We start from the raw sequence: 18,565 nt of genomic DNA on the forward strand, positions 1-18,565 counted from the left end.
AATAATGTCATCAATAATTCCATTCAAAATTCATTCATGACATTTGTCTTTAGTTGTAAATTAAAACTTGTAATGGCGACGCATTTGAGGCGAATATTAAATTTATTAGAGATGCACAATGAGTTTGAAAATGCTTCGTCATTTTACTGTGTCAGAACTCACCGTTCATCAATTTATGAATAACGTGTTCAATTGAGCTAACTGCACAAATATTCGAAATATGGCTAAGTTGGTGGGGGTATTGTTATTGAGTCAAGTGACGCTAAATACATCACCCACTGAATAATGCGCTGGGAAAAGTAACGGTATTTCAAAAAATCTATGAATGACTAAACAATTATTTATTCGTTTCATTGAACTGAAACTCTGAAGGTATACAGTAAAATATTTTATATATTGAAATTGTTAGGTTAACTTATTAATTGTAAAATTTTAATTTGAAAACATAAACTGTGATGCAGTAAAAAAAAAAAGAAATATTTTTTTAACTCAATCGAAATTAGACTATCGAATGTTTGTTTCTTTGTGTTTTTATTAGAATTGAATAGGAGTGGCAATCCGATCCGAGAAAATCCGATCCGAAATCCGCGGATTAGGATCGGATCGGATTTTTCCCTGATCCGATCCTAATCCGGTCGGATCGGATTGACTGCTTAATCCGATCGGATCAATCCGAAACTCGTCATCGGATCTCGGATCGGATTTCGGATTGGTGAATTTATTTCACATTCCCCCAAAATGTACACACTAGAACTACGTATAAACTGGGTCAATAATATCTTGCATACGCATGTTTTACCCGTCGCGGAATTTTTAAATAATCATTCAGCCTGGAAAATTCTTATTTCGGCTGAAAGATTCAGCCGAAGTCGGAATTTTTTTAAAACGCTAATTTTTAGAATTTTAACCAGGTTGCAGAAATTAAACATGTTTGCTTAAAATTGCTTAAATCATTGAAATCTACAATTTAATTCAATTCAATTCAATTTGAAGGTCTCATCTACAATTTATTGCTTATTAAGATAAAGGACAGAAATTTTCAGGGTATTTCTGAATATTGAAAGACGCACAAAATCCTAAATGGATTAACTTTAAAAGCTTTTGGTCTTTTTTAAATGAATTAATTGTTTAATGTTATTTTAGAATATCACTAAATAATCAAATTAGGCTCATAAATCGTTCATTTGTAGCAAATCATGGGCGGTATTATTTCTTTGTTACTACATATTACAGACAGTAACTTCAATAACAAATTTCGTGCCGAGCTGGTTGAGGAAAGTTGATAAATTTCAGTTCCAATTCAATGTTCCAATATGATTCATGAATTGCTTAAAAGTATGAATTACCTGGGCGGGTACCAGGTACTGACAATGCGATGGTGTGAAGTGTAACCCTCCGATTTGGTTGAAATTTCGGAATTATAGGGTCCATGTCAATACAACCAACGTTTCTTCAGCCAGCTTGTGTGATGGTCAGAATTTGGCAAAATATCTTAGGTCAAAGTTCAAAAACGGGCGATTTTCACCAGGCGGAAGACGCAAACTCAACTTCCATTCTCTTCCAGTGCTCAAAATAGCACATTTTTCAACTTTAACAACAAATATTTTTCAAAATTTTGACCATCGCACAAACTACCTGAAGAAACGTTGGTTGTATTGGCATGGACCACTTAATTTCAAAATTTCAGCCAAATTGGAGGGTTACACTTCACACCATCGCATGACGAAGCAGGGTATCAAGTTACCCGAAAAATTCATATATTTTATCAAATTATCGGATTACAATCCGATCCGATCCGAAATCCGACGGATCAATCCGAGTCGGATCGGATTGAGTGTTTAATCCGAATCGGATTGATCCGAACACCTGCTTAATCCGAACCGGATCAATCCGAAGGCGTCATAATCCGATCCGATCCGACGGATTGTCACTCCTAGAATTGAAGAATCTTCAATTGATGCAATGCCATACAGCCGAATAAGCAGTAGCGATTACTGAATGCCAGAGGAGAAAGTTGCACAAAATATTGCGATATGTGTGACGCAAGTAATGTGTAAAGTATTATGTGCTTACCTGGACACGCGACTCTGGGAGATTGATTTTTAGAGCAACTTCTTCCCTCATAAATATATCTGTCAGAATAAAAATTGACCATGAAATTTCTCGTTTTGTTGTTCAGAATTCTAGAAAAATCAGTCCTAGAAAATTATTCACCTGGATATCTCGTTTTTCCAAACAACGACTCAAGTATGTCCAGCTGAGCTCTAAATGTAATAGTAAATTACATAATAAATTACAAAATTAATTACAATAAATTACAATAAATTACCTTGTGAATGTGGTTCTCTCACGTCTTTGTTTTCGGGGAGCTGAACCTGTAATAATTAAAAATAATATGGCTTAATGTAGAATATATGTAGCATATAAATTAATAGAAAGATGATGATAGACAATTGACGGCATTAAAGATAACTAAATAAGTCTAGTTGATTGTTAGAAATGTAGCAGCAAGAAACATTCCGTTGCATTAAATTTTAACAAATAAGTGAGACGAATAATCAGTTAATCGCATCGTGACTAAAATCCTGATCCCGTCCAAAACTAACTTTCCATTTACAAGCAATAATAATCTCTCACACAACTGTTTGTTATGCACATATTTACACCTATTTTATTCATATGTGCATGGCCAATGCAAAATTCACTCAACTAAACTTCAACCGCACGTAGGGATTTGAGTATTAAACATTTGAGGCGTGTATGTCGAATGCAGGGAAAGTTGTCGAATCTAGTTTTATTAATGTACATGTACTTAAAGTGCATCGGATTATTGTGCATTGAAGTTGATTACGATTGAATGATATCGAGTTTGATAGTGATTCACATAGATTATTCCTCCACTAACTAACTATATAACTGACTGCTACATAACATGTACATATGCCATCTGAGATATTACATTTGTACACATAAGTATAAATTATAAATGCGTGTATCCAGAGTTGCGTCATACTTATTATTCAATTTTCTATTTCTCTAGCGTTAAAGTTCCATTTCTCAGTCTAAAAGGTGAGGATTGATGCAATTTGGTCTGATTGTGATCACTAATTTACATCAATAATGTGGGCTAAGGTTGTAGGATAAAAGACGATTCTTGTTCGCCTTAACAAATTGAAACTTGTATACAACAACGCAGTAAAATGTGCTCATGGGACGCTTAGTATATCTCGTGTTTACGCATATAAAGAAGAACATGGAAATAAATCAAAACTAAAAAATCCACATTATCTCAAAAACGATCAACTTGATCGAGTATAAAAAGCAGAGAAAAATGAAAATGGGAAAGTCAAATGGGAGAAAATGTTCAATCGTTCATCTCAAATGGATGTGTATTTGTGTAGTGATGTGGATTATAAAGGGAAAAAAACTTTGCTTCTTAAGCCATGCAGTTGAAGAATTTTACTTGACAATAACTTTTAGTTTTAGACAAGAGTACAAAAAAATGTCGCTTTTTCACACTTCTCTGATTGATCAAATGATAGTATCAACTCATCTTCATATTTCCCCTAGGAAAAAGCACTTCAACTCGTTGATCTCTCCTCCGCTCGCTCGAGAGGTGGAAGAATGGCAGAGCATCTCGTTTTCCATCTCAGTCAGAGCTGGAGGAGAAAAAGAGACTCGACTGGTTCCAGTTTTTTTCTGGAGTGACAGCCTTTCTTATGGAAAACGCTAATGGATCAACAAACCTCAAAAAGTGCTTTCGTTACTTTTTAATGTCAGTTTTGGTTTCACGCTTCACTTCCCAACCAAGTCTAAAGTCGCGCATTACGCATATCTTCTGACGGTCATTTTTATTATAACATGATGATTGCCAGTTCTAGTGCTTGCATGGCTGAGGGTGACGACCACGATGAGCGATATAAACTTTGTCCACCATCTTGAACCATTAGTTTCAGCCCAAGAGACAAAATAAACTGTAAAAGTTGAGGCGGTGTAGTTAATGGGATTCATAATCGCTATCCTAATCCTTCATTACATTTTTAGGGTTGTGTAAAAAAGTACTAATGTGTTGGAATTAGGTGCTGTCATTCATGTGAAAGGTGACACTTCCAGAGATGATGACTTACTTTCTAAAAGTTGACGACAAGATCTTATAAAAATGTGCATGCTTGATGGTGCTTGTCGTATCGAGCCGTTTCTGGTTTCAAGACGTCACCAACATTCTCAACATTTTAAATCTCTTGACTGTATTTATAACTATTTTTCCTGGCTTATCACAAATATCTATATAAATAAATGTGTGTGTGTGGGAGATAGGAGAACCCCATTTGTTCAGTAAAATATCGTTTGGCTCAGAGAAAGGTATTTATTTTATTTCTCACCAAGTTTGAGAAATTCGGAGCAAAATGAAAAGTTAAGCTGCGAAGGATTTTTTGGAGCAGCAGGATAAATTTAGATAGTTAGGTACGTATTTATATAAAAAGTACGGATGAATCTGAGGATGATTTACCTAGGTCGTAGCAGTGGTATGTTGGTATCTCACCTGGCGGGTAGCCCATCGACGGGTGCATGTCCATGGGTGTCAGGCCCAGCCCGTTCATCGTGTAGGGGGAGGACTTGAGGTAGGACATTGAGGGGGGAACTCCAGGCCCCCCATGCCCACCACCCCCACTCCCGAAAGACGAGAAAGCCAGGATGTTCGCTATTTTGACAACGTTTCTTTCGGATCGGAAGGAGAGTGCAAATTGTCTTTGAAGCTCTCTCCTTTAAAGGAAACAATCGCTTCTTTAGTTAAGGTCGGCCAGGAGTACTCGAAATGTTAGTCCCATCAGTAGCAGCACAGCACCTATTTTAAAGAAACAAGAAAATTTTTCAGCTGTGTGGTGAATACGACTGATTTAAGTAATATATTGTCACGATCAAATCACGTCACAGGTTCTCTGCACAATATTATTGCAGAGAGAGAGAGAGAGAACAGAAAGAAATTTCAAAAGAGACAATTTCATAGTTGGTGGATATATATTGGTCATCTTGTTAATCCTCCTTTTCAAAAACTTTTTTGATCAGATCTGTTGAAATGTCATGTTCGAAAACCATGCTGGGCCTTTCAAATTCAAACGTTGAGGACAAGCATGTACAGTAAAAGTGCTCTTCATGAATAACACCCTCACTTAACAAAGGAAAACCCGAAGGTGTACGTACGTATGTTGTACTATGAAGTATAGTCCGTCCGAATAGAATTTGTCACCAGCCTCTCATGACAGTTGATTTTACAAAACACACGCCACAAAGTGAAATGCGTGGATGGATGGATGGAAGCCTTACAAAGGTGTCATTCAAAAAATTATGTGTATCTTTTCAATGTCCACTGGCCGGAAAGAAATTGCAAGGAAAATGAAAATAAAATTACTTGATAACTCAACAGCAAATCCTTGTTGACGAAGCCAAGGCAAACCCATGACTATCGTGTACATGGTCAAGCAGAGTGACGGCAATGATAATTTTAATTGTTTGCTGGCTACCACAAATTTTCATAGAATTGTCATCATTCTCGGAGCCAAAAACAAGAAATTCCAAGCTGGTGATGTAAACCAACTGAAACGCAGAGAGAGAGAGAGATTCCTAAGAAAGTTGGTTCAGCGTGAGTGGCCTGAATGACAGTCAAAATAAAATTATAAATCATGAGATCTTCCATTCTTCTCGGGTGGACCATTCAGCCATTCGTTTGTGTCATTCTTGTGCAATTTGTCTGCTAGCTAAAGTCATCATAATTTATGTGTACAATGGATGGATAATAGTTTCGAGAATCATTATGAGATGTGTCAGGACTGTGAAATTAAATTACGGTTCCTTAAAATGACTACAGCCACCATTTCTGTTTGTGAGCACCTTTGGCGTTTGACAAAATTTGATTACAGCACTTTCGGTTGTATCTCCATTCGTGATCATGTCTGTTATTCATTCAAATATTTATGCATATACACACTTATTATATATGTAAACGTTCGCAGAAACGAGCAGTTATAAAAAATATTTCCCATTTTTGTAAAAAATTGTGCCAAAAGATGATAATAGTGATTATGGATATAAATATGCAGAATGCAAACATGCTCAATCGTAGCTACGAATTTTCCAAAGTGTGAAATCAAGTACAAAGAAGCAATAAAATAAAACGGTTGTGCTGAACAAAAGTTCCATTCACTCATCTTATGTAACTGACGCACACAACTGCATGCATCCTGCATAAGGCCGTACGAGTCTGCTTTCAGAAACTGAATTTTTGCTCTGACAGAAATAATCCCACAAAACCACCCGAACACGCAATAATATATACCATATAGCTACATATAACCTTCTCAATCCATTCAAAATTTCTCAAAGCATCGTTGCCATCAAAGTTCAAACGGTTAGTGTACATTAAAAATGAACTGTATCCATTCCAAGCCAGCAAAGTAGAATGCGGGCACATTTCAGAAAAATGTATCCAAATTACAAAACACATCAGCAGAAGCATCATGCATAAGAGTATTATTGAATTCAGCAGAGGACCTTTCCTCTTTGTTATGCGAGCCTATTCATTAGACCAGTTTGATTCATTTTTTTTCGGATCCTCACATATATTGGCTCGATACACCTTTTTATTTCCACAGGGTGTGTTTCAATTCAGGGGAAACGACTCTTTCAGCCTTTTCATAATTTTAACCATGGGTTATGATATCCATTTATGATCTATTTAGCATTTAGATACCCATTTCGTAACGTCTCTTGAAGAGCTCTTCAAGAACTCTGGCCTGCTCAAGTTTCGTTTTCCGCAACCAAACCACGTCATGAAATAATGAAACAAAATGAAAAGATGTTACAACAGGTTTACACAGAATGGAGAGAGACCACACCATCATGGAGAACAAGAACAAGAGAGAACGAGGAAGGAAGGTTGCATGTATTTGTCAAGCACTCAAAAGTGATCATTTACTGACAAATAATAATGTACAACCAACAAAAGATAAAGTTCACACCCACCACAATGGCAGTATTACAGTTTCAAGTGCCACACCACCTCAACGAAACACGCCTCCTGGTTTCATTATTTCCTTCCTGTGGTGGCTGATCATATTTCACTCTGTAACACACGGTCTTTTTTGGTCAATTTTCATAAAAACACTCCAAACTCGGAAGAAATGGCAAAGAGCCCACTTAACTCAATTCAACTATTTATTGTGATAAGGGTGTCAAATTTCAAGTTTAGTTGGTGGAATGTTTTACTAACAATTTCAAGTCGCCCTCTAGACATCGTTTACGTATATAATGATGACACTGATAACAAAGATTTTATACATATTACTCATTTCACACTACCTTAATAGCAGTTACTGATATGAACATCACGACAATAAGTTTTATTGCCGGAGATTGTATTAAATACGTACACCATCATCGCCATCATCACCATCTTCAGGGTAAAAATTTAGAAAAATCACGTTCCAGAGTCCTAAACCAATATTGTTCAGCAGGAAATGGTTATTGAATCGGATATTACCAACAGGTTTTGAGTTAGGCTAGGCCCAACAAAAGTATAATTTCCACTGGATAGAAAATATTTAAAAAGTTTTAAAAAAAAGCGCAAAAGAAATAATTTTACAAAGTTCATTCCTAACAATACAAATTTAACCCCATTACGAAAAGGCATTGAACACAGGAATGTTTTTTGTAAAATTTTGATAAATATGGAAATTCTAAATAGGATTACCATTAGACATTATGCAAAATAAAAGGATTATAGCAATCTCAAGTAATTGTTGTTTACTCCCAACATTCAAGAGTTTTCTCTTCAGGTATCCAATCCATACATGACAGGCTCAGAAACTCATCCGTTTAGAGCTTGAACTTGAAAATTTATAAATCCTCATTATTCTCTTCGCCGGTGCAATACGGAATTTTGAACAAACGGAATTTGTCCTTGTTGCAATTTGTGACATTACCGCATCCACTTAGTAGTATTTGAGCAAAATGAACTTTATTTACTTAGGCAAGCGATTGAACAATGCGACAGGGTTTGAGTTTCAGTTGAGATTTTGAGTTTGCATGATCCCATTTATGTGTTCTCGCTCATATTCTTCTGGGTGCATAATGTAATTGGTGAATTGGTGAATGGTGAAAAACATGGGATTAAAATTCCCCAAGTTTCCAACAGTTTTCCTCATTCTCTTGTAAGTTTGTTTTTCTGGTGATAGACAACCACTCGTCCGTTTGCCTCTCATTTCTTTGCATCACCCGGCATCATCACAATCTCGACACAGTCTCGAGGGGACAAGACAGGTCACAGTTTCAAACGCAGATAGAGAAATTGGGTATTGAGGCAAGAGTGAGAGAATTGGAATGGTCCAAAGGCCACAACGTGTAAGTTGCCGATCAATTGTGACAGATGTTTAGATGATCTGAGTCGAAAGAAGGAAAAATCCTTAAATATGTGCAAGCATAATATATCAACTGCATTTTAGGTGTGCAAGACCAGATATGTTGTACATATATGAATCTCATTACGTTCCTTGGTCTGCGAGCTTGTCAGTGCACCCACCAACACGAGTTCACTGGATTGGATGAGAATTTTGAATATTCATAAAGGTCTCGATAAAGGGTGTTGTTTTCAGCACCAAGTGGAGCTATATCACACTCCATCTCCACCGCAAGCAGAAATATGAAACTTTTTGAAACTTTTGTCCTAAAAATTCAACCTTTTTTCTTCACCTTGTTCTTCCAACCCATCAACTCCTCTTCGAAATTAAGTGGTCTGGTTGAAGGTAGGCAAAAGGGTGCATTTGTAGCAACAAATAATAATAGCAATGCAACTAACAAGTAACCTCACCTGAATTGTCTATTGTGGTTGAAAACAGCAGCTTCGCGTATGCATGTAAGTATAAATATCACATCTCTGGAAATGGTTTTCTCTAGTTAGTTAGTTGATGTTCACCATGATTATTGATTCCAAGTGGTTGATTCTTTTCTTATCTTTTGTCGTCGTCTATCTGTCTGCCCTTCCACTTTTCTTTGTGAAGGATTCACCAAAGTGAATTTCTTTGTATGAGAAATTCCAACTTGGGCACTATTAGAAAACTTTTACCAATCCTTCCTCATAGGAATGTGGTACATTCTTGTTTTTGAGACAAGTGACTGCTTTATGGTGACTGTCATGGATAGAAAGGAAGGAACAAAGGGGAACAAACACGATACGTCAAGCAAGTGGCTGAACAAATCGTACGTACAAATGCATCCATGTATTTTTTTTCTTCTTCTGTATGCTCTGACTTCGACATGAAACTGGCCAAGACATCATATTCTTCCCACATAGATTTTTTTTTATAACTGCGTACCTCAGGTGTCTATGACACTTTATATGATCACATTGTGAAGTTTTATGCAATTGTAGGGTTGAACAAGACGTCAACTACTTGGAATTATTGTAGAGAAATTCGAGACATGAATGAGCATTTATTCATGGTTTATTCAATTGGACATGTGTTTTATGCTTAATTTTATCTTTGCCGTGACACTACTGTTCAAGTTCAGTCACAGACACATTATTTATTACTTTTAAAAGTTTGTTCTGAATTATTATTGTTGTGTGATTGGACATATGTGTATTCACCATGTGGAAATAATTGAATGACATAATGAAGTAATGACTCAGCAAAAGATTCTTATATGTATCCATGTAGCATTTATTTTTCATAGACGCACTTTACTAGAAAGCTCTCGCCCATACGCGACTTATTATACAACCGTGATCCAAAATCAAAGATGAGAAAGTCAAATAAACCAATTACCGCGAGCAGATATGGCAAATAAATTGTTTAGTTGGCAGAATACGTCGTAGATGTTGTGGAGCATTAAATTAGTAAATTTCAAAATACTCCTTCGACAAATAGAATGAGTACATACCCCGAGGCATGTTACGTTGTATTATGGTGCATGCATGTACGTATAGCAGAAAAGTGAAGAAGGGGTGCACTCTTCATAAACAAGTTAGTGAGGGTTGTCAGCTCGCATGAAGATGATCGGTAATGGCCAATTATCAAGTTGAAAACACGCATCATAAATACGACGACGATGAGATGCAGAAGGGGTGATTACTATCAGAGTAATGCAATCATATTGAAATGACAATCGACAATTGGCTGAATGGATATCGAGAGAGGATACATGTGCTTGGTCAGAAGTGGTTGCCGTTACCTAGTGGTGGTCGTGGTGGATGATATTCCATATTTGAGATGAGAGTTTAGATGAATTGTTTACGCAGAGATTTCAAAACACTTAAAAAGCAGTCAGATGTAAACCAAGATCTTTCACCTCATTCACAACAATCGATGGAAACACAATGAGATTTCTGATTGTTAAGATTGACGCATACAGCTACAAATGGAGTGGAGGAGCAAGTTCTAGTCATACGTGTATCCATGTGAAATACACCCTTTGGGACGCGCATGCAACCTCTTGACTTTCAATTTGTCCCTATTGTTCACCACCAATCAGCATGACAATTCAACACAAAATTTAGTAAAAGTAAAAGGTGCTCGCCTTTTCTGTGCCCCACCAGCCCACCATTGATCCCTTCATCATAATCATAATAATCAGCAATGAGATCAATGATTGAATGATAGCCATTTAACCACTGACTGCGTAAACCAGCCCCATGACATCAAATTACTTAGCATGGGCTGGACAATGTTCGGTTCACTGAGTGTGTGAATGACTTCTTATTCTTTTCTTGCATGGAAATTGAATACCCAAAATTAACAAAGAATTGAAGGGATGTAAATTATTTTGTTTGTTTGTTGGGAGGCACTTTTGTCCCATGCTGGCTGCCTGCTTCTTCAATTGCCCACTTGATCGAATGAAAATGACAAAGGCGAGAATGACGTGGCGTGAAAAAATGTATCAGATCGATTTCATTTCTTAAATTACGTGTAGCTTAATAATTTAACTTTGCTTGGAAAAAGCTCACATAAATTTTCATTCTCAGTTTCATGCATATACATACAGCCTACTTATAAATTTAATTGGTATTGTTTATCTTAAACTGAAAATTATTGAGAGAAAAAAACATATTATTCAATTTAAAATCGTATACAATACCTGTTTTCCAAAATTTGTGTATTAAATAATGGTATGCAAAAATTAAACCATTGATAATGAAATTTTTCAATATGCAACCTGTATTCCAGACCTTTATAAGTGCATTAGCGACGATATAAACTGGAATGCATAATATTTTAATACTTGACATTATACTTGCATGATTATATTTGATTCGAATTCGTTTATGGCTGGTAAACTGACACCCTTTACTTTACACGGATTGTCTCAGAATTCATGAGAACCAGCCAAGAGTCAATTGAGATTTTTTTTCTTTCGTTCTCCATTCATTTACTTTGCTGAATGGATGAAAGACTCGGAACTAAAAAACTGCATGGTCTCCAGCAGTAAAGGTCAAACTTGAAGAGAACGGAGGAGAAATAGCTGAATGAAAACTAATTTGACTTACTTTGCTTAATTCCACCGGTTCAAGTTGTTGGATTTTCTTGATTATTCTTTCTCGCACACTTCCAGCACAATTACCCGATTTGCTCTTCTTCTCACCCGTCGTCCTCCGTAAGGTTTAGTTCAGTTATGCTTAATCGCCTTAACCAACTTTTTTTTAAATCAGTGAGATAAAACACAATAAACTCACCTAAGCTGACAAAAATCTACTCGTGAATGCAAGGAGAGATAAAACAAGTCTTAAGCCTGTTACAGAGAGGCTTAGATCTCTCAAGCCCCGTATTAAATAAGAGAGACCAAGGATTGATCCGCCAATCCTCCCCTTAAACTTTTCAAACATATTCAGCCAGAATCAGAAACGCTGACTTCTTCCTTCCTTTGCAGCCACTCTTTCTCCTCACTACCTCCCAACATAGGAACGACAGCGACGACGACGACGGCGACGGACGACGACGTGGTGGGATAGCCACACCACCACCACCATCAACCAACATCGTGATAACCAAACCTTTCCCCTTTTGGCCAATCCAGTGTCCACGATTGAAACCAAACCCTGCACCCACGAACGAGATGATATCACTCGATAAAAGGCATATCTGTAGCAACAGCGCAATCCAACGCTACGCAACAACGCTCCAGCAACAGCGACCCCATCCCCATTTATTTCATGTGGCGTGACACAACATAATGCAATGTAATGTAGAAGCGTTGTTGGTGGACATAATAATAATAGCTTTTCCACTCGGGCCAGAGGAGTCTGTGATCGTGGAGAAAGTCCGCCCAGTGTCCCAGCTAGCGTCCTCCCTCGCCCTCTACGCATGATGCCATTGGGTCTGGCGTCGCGAGATCAGCCCCATGGCGACGTCCTCCCCCTTCCATCGCCACCACCAACCTCGACGAGGAACGTGCAGCAACTCACCTTTGCGCGGACGCCTTTTTTACCACTTCTCTGATTGAATACCAGTTCTCATGTGCTTACTTCGTGGAGAGATCTTGTTGAGAGCGACCTAGGAGCTTGGCGTTTAAATCAAGTTGACTCTTTAGCTTGCTTGTGAAAAAAGGATCGCATTGCGTGAGATGAAAAACTTGAAAGGAAAAATGTATCAAACATTGAGAGTGGATTATTTGTTGATGTATTTAATGCTGCAAAATGTACTTTTCTAAATATGTATGTGCGAAAATAATAAATGGGTAAATATGAATTTATGGATATGTACATACGTACTGATAAAGAGATCGATAATGAAACCGATTCTTTTAAAACATTTGAAAACCCTAAAACCTTGGTTCAATTAATGAAGAAAGTTAATTTTACCTTCTAAAATGTATGCATTTATGCAAGTAATTTAGTAATTAGCATGATTATGAGCATGAATATTTTGAAATACTTAACTTGTGTTCTACATCCAGTAATCCACTTTTGTGCACTTGATGTCAAAAATGGAGTAATCAACACCTTTGAAAAGCGGGGCTTATCCGTGGGTCGTAAGCTAATAAAATGAATCTCGCAGTTTGGATAATGCTCTCACAATGACTAATCCTGAGTAAACGGAACTAACCATGAAAATGCGACTACGACAAGGACGACATGAAAGGAGGAAGAGGTATCAACTTTGCATGCATGCGAACAAATCCTACTTAATGTTAATGCTCTCGTTAAGTTGCTTACAACCACGACTGCGTTATATGTACATGCATATGTACATATATAATAGTGCAACTTTGCCTCTGTGGTGGTGCAAATGTAAGCCAACTGACTAGCACTGCTACAAAATGTTTTCTTTTATCAATAATATGGTATTAAGTAGTCTTTTCTCCTATTTAGTACTTATTTGGGCTGCATGCTTTACCCCGTTTCTTGCAGAAGCACCAGTGGTGCACGGATATATGTATGTATTCCAAATCCACGTGATAATTCCGTAGCCAAACAATATTATTATTGACTGGGCTTACACTCACTTGGCGTCGACGTCGACAACCAGCTCTTGAAATGGAAGCCTTCTGGATGAAGAATGGCATAAGAAGTTCTTAACTTAAATAATTGACAATCATAATACCGTCTTAAGTTGGCCTAAGTCAGTGAAATCGCTTATTCTTTCTTCTTTCTCTTTCTCTAACAGATAAGCCCCATTTTATCCTATTTCATCTCATTGTCAACTCTTTGATATTGTTTGATGATTTTATTTACTCACTCACTCATGCTACATCCGACCTTTGATACCAACAACTTACCAACCAAACTAAACCAACTTACCAACAAGATTATTACATTTATAAGAATTATATAGGTTATCATTGCCTCCTTTGACTTTAGCTTTGTTACTATTACTCATCAGATACATACATGACTTTGTTTACTGCGCACATTCCTGTTTTGTGTACATATGTATATAACGTTGACCAGTGTGCAGTTACCACAAATTCAGTTACCAGTTACCACAAATTCATACGGACATATATGTATGTACATGCATATATGTAAAGACTAAAATGCATGCATTCTAATTATACAATTTATTCTGAGTTAATTTTTAAGTCTTAATGCAAACAAGAAGTATTTGACATATTTTTACTCTATAAGTGATAAGACTATATCGTTGTGGTTTGCTTAAATAGTTTAGATACTTATTTAAATACAAGTAAATTGACAAAAATAGCTATGATTTTTAAATTGTTTCTTAAACCCAAATGAAAACTTGAATAAATGTGAATATGAATTCTAGTCTCACAAATACGGACTTAACAAATTGGCACGACGACTGTTTCTCGCTCATTCTCGGTGCGTAAATGTATGAAAAAGGACATGCGGCAAACAGGATTTGCCTTCTGCTAAATTGGAGTACCCGTCAGTTTATAGTGGTGCAACAGGGACAGTTATTTGCGACAATAGGATGATCAGCTTAAAGTATTTAATTAAATAATCAGCAGCTTACAAGCTACTTATGTAGCCTTTTCATGACATTCCACGCACTAACACCATCAAAGTGTACACTAAATAAACGGCTAACTGTGCTCCTTTATCAGAGGTCATTTACTTGCTAAAAATGCGAATTTGCTCCAAATATTTATTACAACTACCAACACTCTTTGATCGAAATCTCTTCTAATCCTTTAGGATTGTTGCTCAGCTTGTGTAGTTGTCACTTAATAGACTTACATAACGATACATGCGACTACTGAAAATTTGATTTCGTTAGATAAATATGTATGATTCGTTTGATTTTGCTTTGGAGTACTTTTAAGTTTATTTGATCACAATAATATTTTTTTTTAAAATTTATTTTCGCATTCAGTATATTTTTATGTAGACATGCGTATTGCGTACATTGTTTAAAATATGGTTTTCATTTCCAATGCGTTATGTTAATTTAACTTAACTCGGTAGCTCGTTTTTTACAAATCTTGGGAACACTAACTACATATTCATTTCGACCTTCGTTACGGTGTATGTGCATACACATAATTTTAATATTTGATGACGATGAGTAAGTAAAGTAGGAGCAAGCGCCAAGAGATGTGAATCCAGACGGTAAGATTTGTCACGTTTCTTCAAATGCTCTTGCAAAGCGCCGCATCCGGCTCATCCTTTCACATATTTATTACGTTAAGAATCCTGAACATGAATCGTATCCATTTGTATTCTTTTCCAAACGTAAGGTATCTAGGAGTGTCAAGGAATCTCCCTTTTGTGACGCATGCAACGATAATCTCTTAATTAATGCGCAATTAATTCAGGCGTAAGTCAAGATTTAACTGATGCCCATGTCATTTCACAATTGGTTATTATGTTCGTGAATTGTGCTAGGATGGGAATTAATTTCATCTGACATTTAAATTTCTTTCCTTTACAATTTGAATATGTTTGGTGATGGTTCTAACAGCACAAATTGACCATTAAACGAGCCCCTCCCTCCATATTACGCATATCATGCATATTTACTACTGGTAGCATTATTCAGTATAATGCTGAAATTGGTTGATGACGGCACTGATTCCCATATTAATTCAGGTGCATCGAGTGAAAATAAAATTGAAATACAATGTGTTTATTCATCAGTTGGGAGGGACTCTCTGCTCAAGAATATCTGTAGTACATAGCAGCCTATTATTATGTGCTAGCCCTTTGAACAATGAGGTACGGCCAAAGTCAACCGTAATGGGGGAACAGATGAACAAGGAAAGGAAATTAATGGCTTGCCGTGACCAAATGATCCTTGTATTCCATAGTTAACAGTTTATTACGTTGCTACTTTTGTGGACTGTAGTTTTACAAATAAAATTCCCTTCGAAAATTTCACCCTTTCTTCGCAGCCATGCTGTGGGATGAACGGGTCGTGACAAAATGGTAATTCCTACGTCACGGTCATAGAAAATAAATTTATTCACATTTTCGAACGATTGCAGAAGGGTACTAAGAATAGCTTGGTGCAGATAATGTGGTGCAACCGAATGACAATTTTAGACATTGTCTTCGAAATTCATAGAAACATTCATTCACACAGTGACACACACTCTGTACGCACGGATTAAAGAAAACCTGCAAACTTATTACTACATAAGGATGAGAATAGTGTGATGTGGTCAGCCAACACCGTGTGTACTGTATATATACGTATCACAATTTGACAGCACGAGCCCTTTGGGGTATTTAAGCCAAAAGCACACTCAAAGTAAACATCAGAACAGTTCCTGGATATGCAGGCTGTTGTAGCTTGTTTCCGATTTTAATATATTGAGCCTTAAAGTGACTCGTTGTAATCCTAAACAAATAAACCCGTGCATATGCGGTCGTGGCGTTGAATTATGAAACCTTCAATTCATTTTACTGTATTTCATTTGGCAAACGGGGCATGTATTTGACTAAGCAAATCATGCAAACATTTCATTCAAAAAGATGACGAATATCAAACAATTCTTTCAAAGTCAAACGCCTCATGATGTCCCACTTCTTGAGTCACCCGTCTGGAAATAAAGTTCAGTGGTCGTCGCTGGTCGTATTGTACAAAAGCATTACACGATGTTCACAGCCCTTGAGACATCAACGGAGAGGAAAACGGACAAATTTTAATTTTCTCGTTGAATCCGTTCAACACATACTTTAGAATCATCGCTTCACTACCAACCTATGTATGTGCATACTTACATTGCATAAGTCAAGTAAGTAAGCTCCTGATTTGTAATAGATATGTAGAAATGGGCATCGAAGTGAACTGAGATGAATTTAGTGGTAGGCAAATAATAAATGGGAGTATTATGCATACATTGTAGGTACCGATATTGACATTGTTCTTGAATATTTGGACACAAATTGTAATTAAGTATCGAGTATTTTAAACACTACGCAGGTACATATGATTCATTAAATTAAAAATCGACAGAAAAAACTTTGTGATAGCTTTCGAACAAGAACAACACATGCTGATAAACTAATTGCTCTCTAAAATTCGTCTGTTGGCATTATCATCCGCCGTATCTTTCTGATACTCTCTCTCCCTCCCTCGAACTAATCCCCAGACATTAATTTTGCTAGAGTATTATACATACGTATCCGGGTTTTATCGCCAACTGGATGTTATGTAATGGGGGTGTGGTGATGGTATAAGATTAATATTCATCTGGAATGATTGAATTGAATTCTAAAATCTGTTGGCAATGCTGTCTCATTAATGAAGAAGGCTGCTTTGACCTTTGCCACTAAGCTTATTGCCAGTAACTAACTAAGTTTGTTGTGAATCTGTACAGACAGGCAGCAGAATATGTACATGTACAGAAGTGCATAAAAAGAAAATCCTATTGAAACGAGCCGATGATATGCTCCAATATGTGAACTATGCATGCAGTGAATCAAGGAAGATCTGTAGAGAGAGATTGGGGATGAGTTGATGGAGAATACTAATTATCACGAATGAAGATCTGCCGTTGCTATCATGACCTGTTTTCCTTCAATCACATCAGCAATGAACAGATCAACTTATGGTGGCACTGCATCAGGCATCGACAGGCATTTGTATCGACATGACTATTACATATTCAGTCGTGTCTGCATCAAAACATGTTCCTCGCTCGTGTATGTATGTCCTCCTGTTCTTCTGTCGTAACGATTACTTCATCTCCTCATCCAATTCGACTCGATATTATTCTCGACAAACAAGAACGGATTCATATATTGAATATTCTCGAACGAACGACAGATTGGGGGGATTGATATTGGGCTGATATTTTGATACAATGTGGAATGGACTGCTGGACATCTGTTGAAACAGCACACCTGTGCAGATGTGCTGTTTATATGCCATTGTCTTGTGTAAACTTACCCCTTCTTCTCCCCGAATTAATGGATATGTAGGTGTACTCTTTGCTCTGGTGATGGCTTTATTCTACGCTGAATAAATTGAAAATTAGCAACGACAGAGACAATGTGGCCATGCAGGTTGTTTGAAACTGACTCATAAAGCTTGAAAATATAAATGTGTACAGATTTTATTTTAATTAACAGCGTAAAATATTGTAACCAATCCATTAGTTGGGATTAAAATAATAATAAAAGAACGACAGATAGATTATAGCTCATTTGTTTTGCAACGATTCTAGCGTGCGTTAACACCAAGAACATCTTCATTTCCCCAAGCAAAAAGTGCAATTAGAATTTGAGTATGAAATTTATATTATGAATGCACAATGTTGATTTTCTCATTTACAAATACATATGTAAATGTACTTTTGTGCATAGAGTTGCAGAAAGAAAGAAAAAGGTCCGTTTAAGGTCAAATCAACCAGCTTCATGTTTAGAATCAGAGATATTATTAACTTGTTCTTTGAATTGGGATGAAATTGTTTGCAAATAGAGTAATTATTTTATTTAGTTGGAGGGGAGGGAAACTTGATACCGGAGAAGATCAATCAGGGGAACACAAGCGCGTTGCTGCATTGAATTATTGCGGATAAGAAGCTGTGCATGTAACTTTTCTGGTCCAATTTATTATTTTATCTTCTGCTACTGCTGCTGCTGGTGAGTGTTGGGATTGGATAG

The 18,565-nt window shown here is 36.8% G+C and overlaps 1 protein-coding gene across 2 annotated transcripts in view; it reads right to left on the minus strand.

The window, feature by feature from the left end:
- Positions 1 to 12,251, minus strand: part of LOC110843479 (homeobox protein OTX2) — a 34,265-nt gene extending 22,014 nt beyond the window's left edge. Inside the window, exons 1-5 of one of the 2 annotated variants that reach the window (XM_035847620.1) lie at positions 11,540 to 12,251; positions 4,511 to 4,846; positions 2,330 to 2,375; positions 2,215 to 2,264; positions 2,074 to 2,132 (exon numbers count right to left, since the gene is read on the minus strand). In XM_035847620.1, coding sequence (XP_035703513.1) covers positions 2,074 to 2,132; positions 2,215 to 2,264; positions 2,330 to 2,375; positions 4,511 to 4,631 — 276 coding nt within the window. In that variant the 5' untranslated portion in view covers positions 4,632 to 4,846; positions 11,540 to 12,251. The remainder of the gene's footprint in view (positions 1 to 2,073; positions 2,133 to 2,214; positions 2,265 to 2,329; positions 2,376 to 4,510; positions 4,847 to 11,539) is intronic. The other variant, XM_022089446.2, reaches the window with a different exon arrangement.
- Positions 12,252 to 18,565: the final 6,314 nt, after the last annotated feature.

Source organism: Folsomia candida, unplaced genomic scaffold (genome assembly GCF_002217175.1).
Source record: "Folsomia candida strain VU population unplaced genomic scaffold, ASM221717v1 Fcan01_Sc002, whole genome shotgun sequence".
Classification (NCBI taxonomy): domain Eukaryota; kingdom Metazoa; phylum Arthropoda; class Collembola; order Entomobryomorpha; family Isotomidae; genus Folsomia; species Folsomia candida.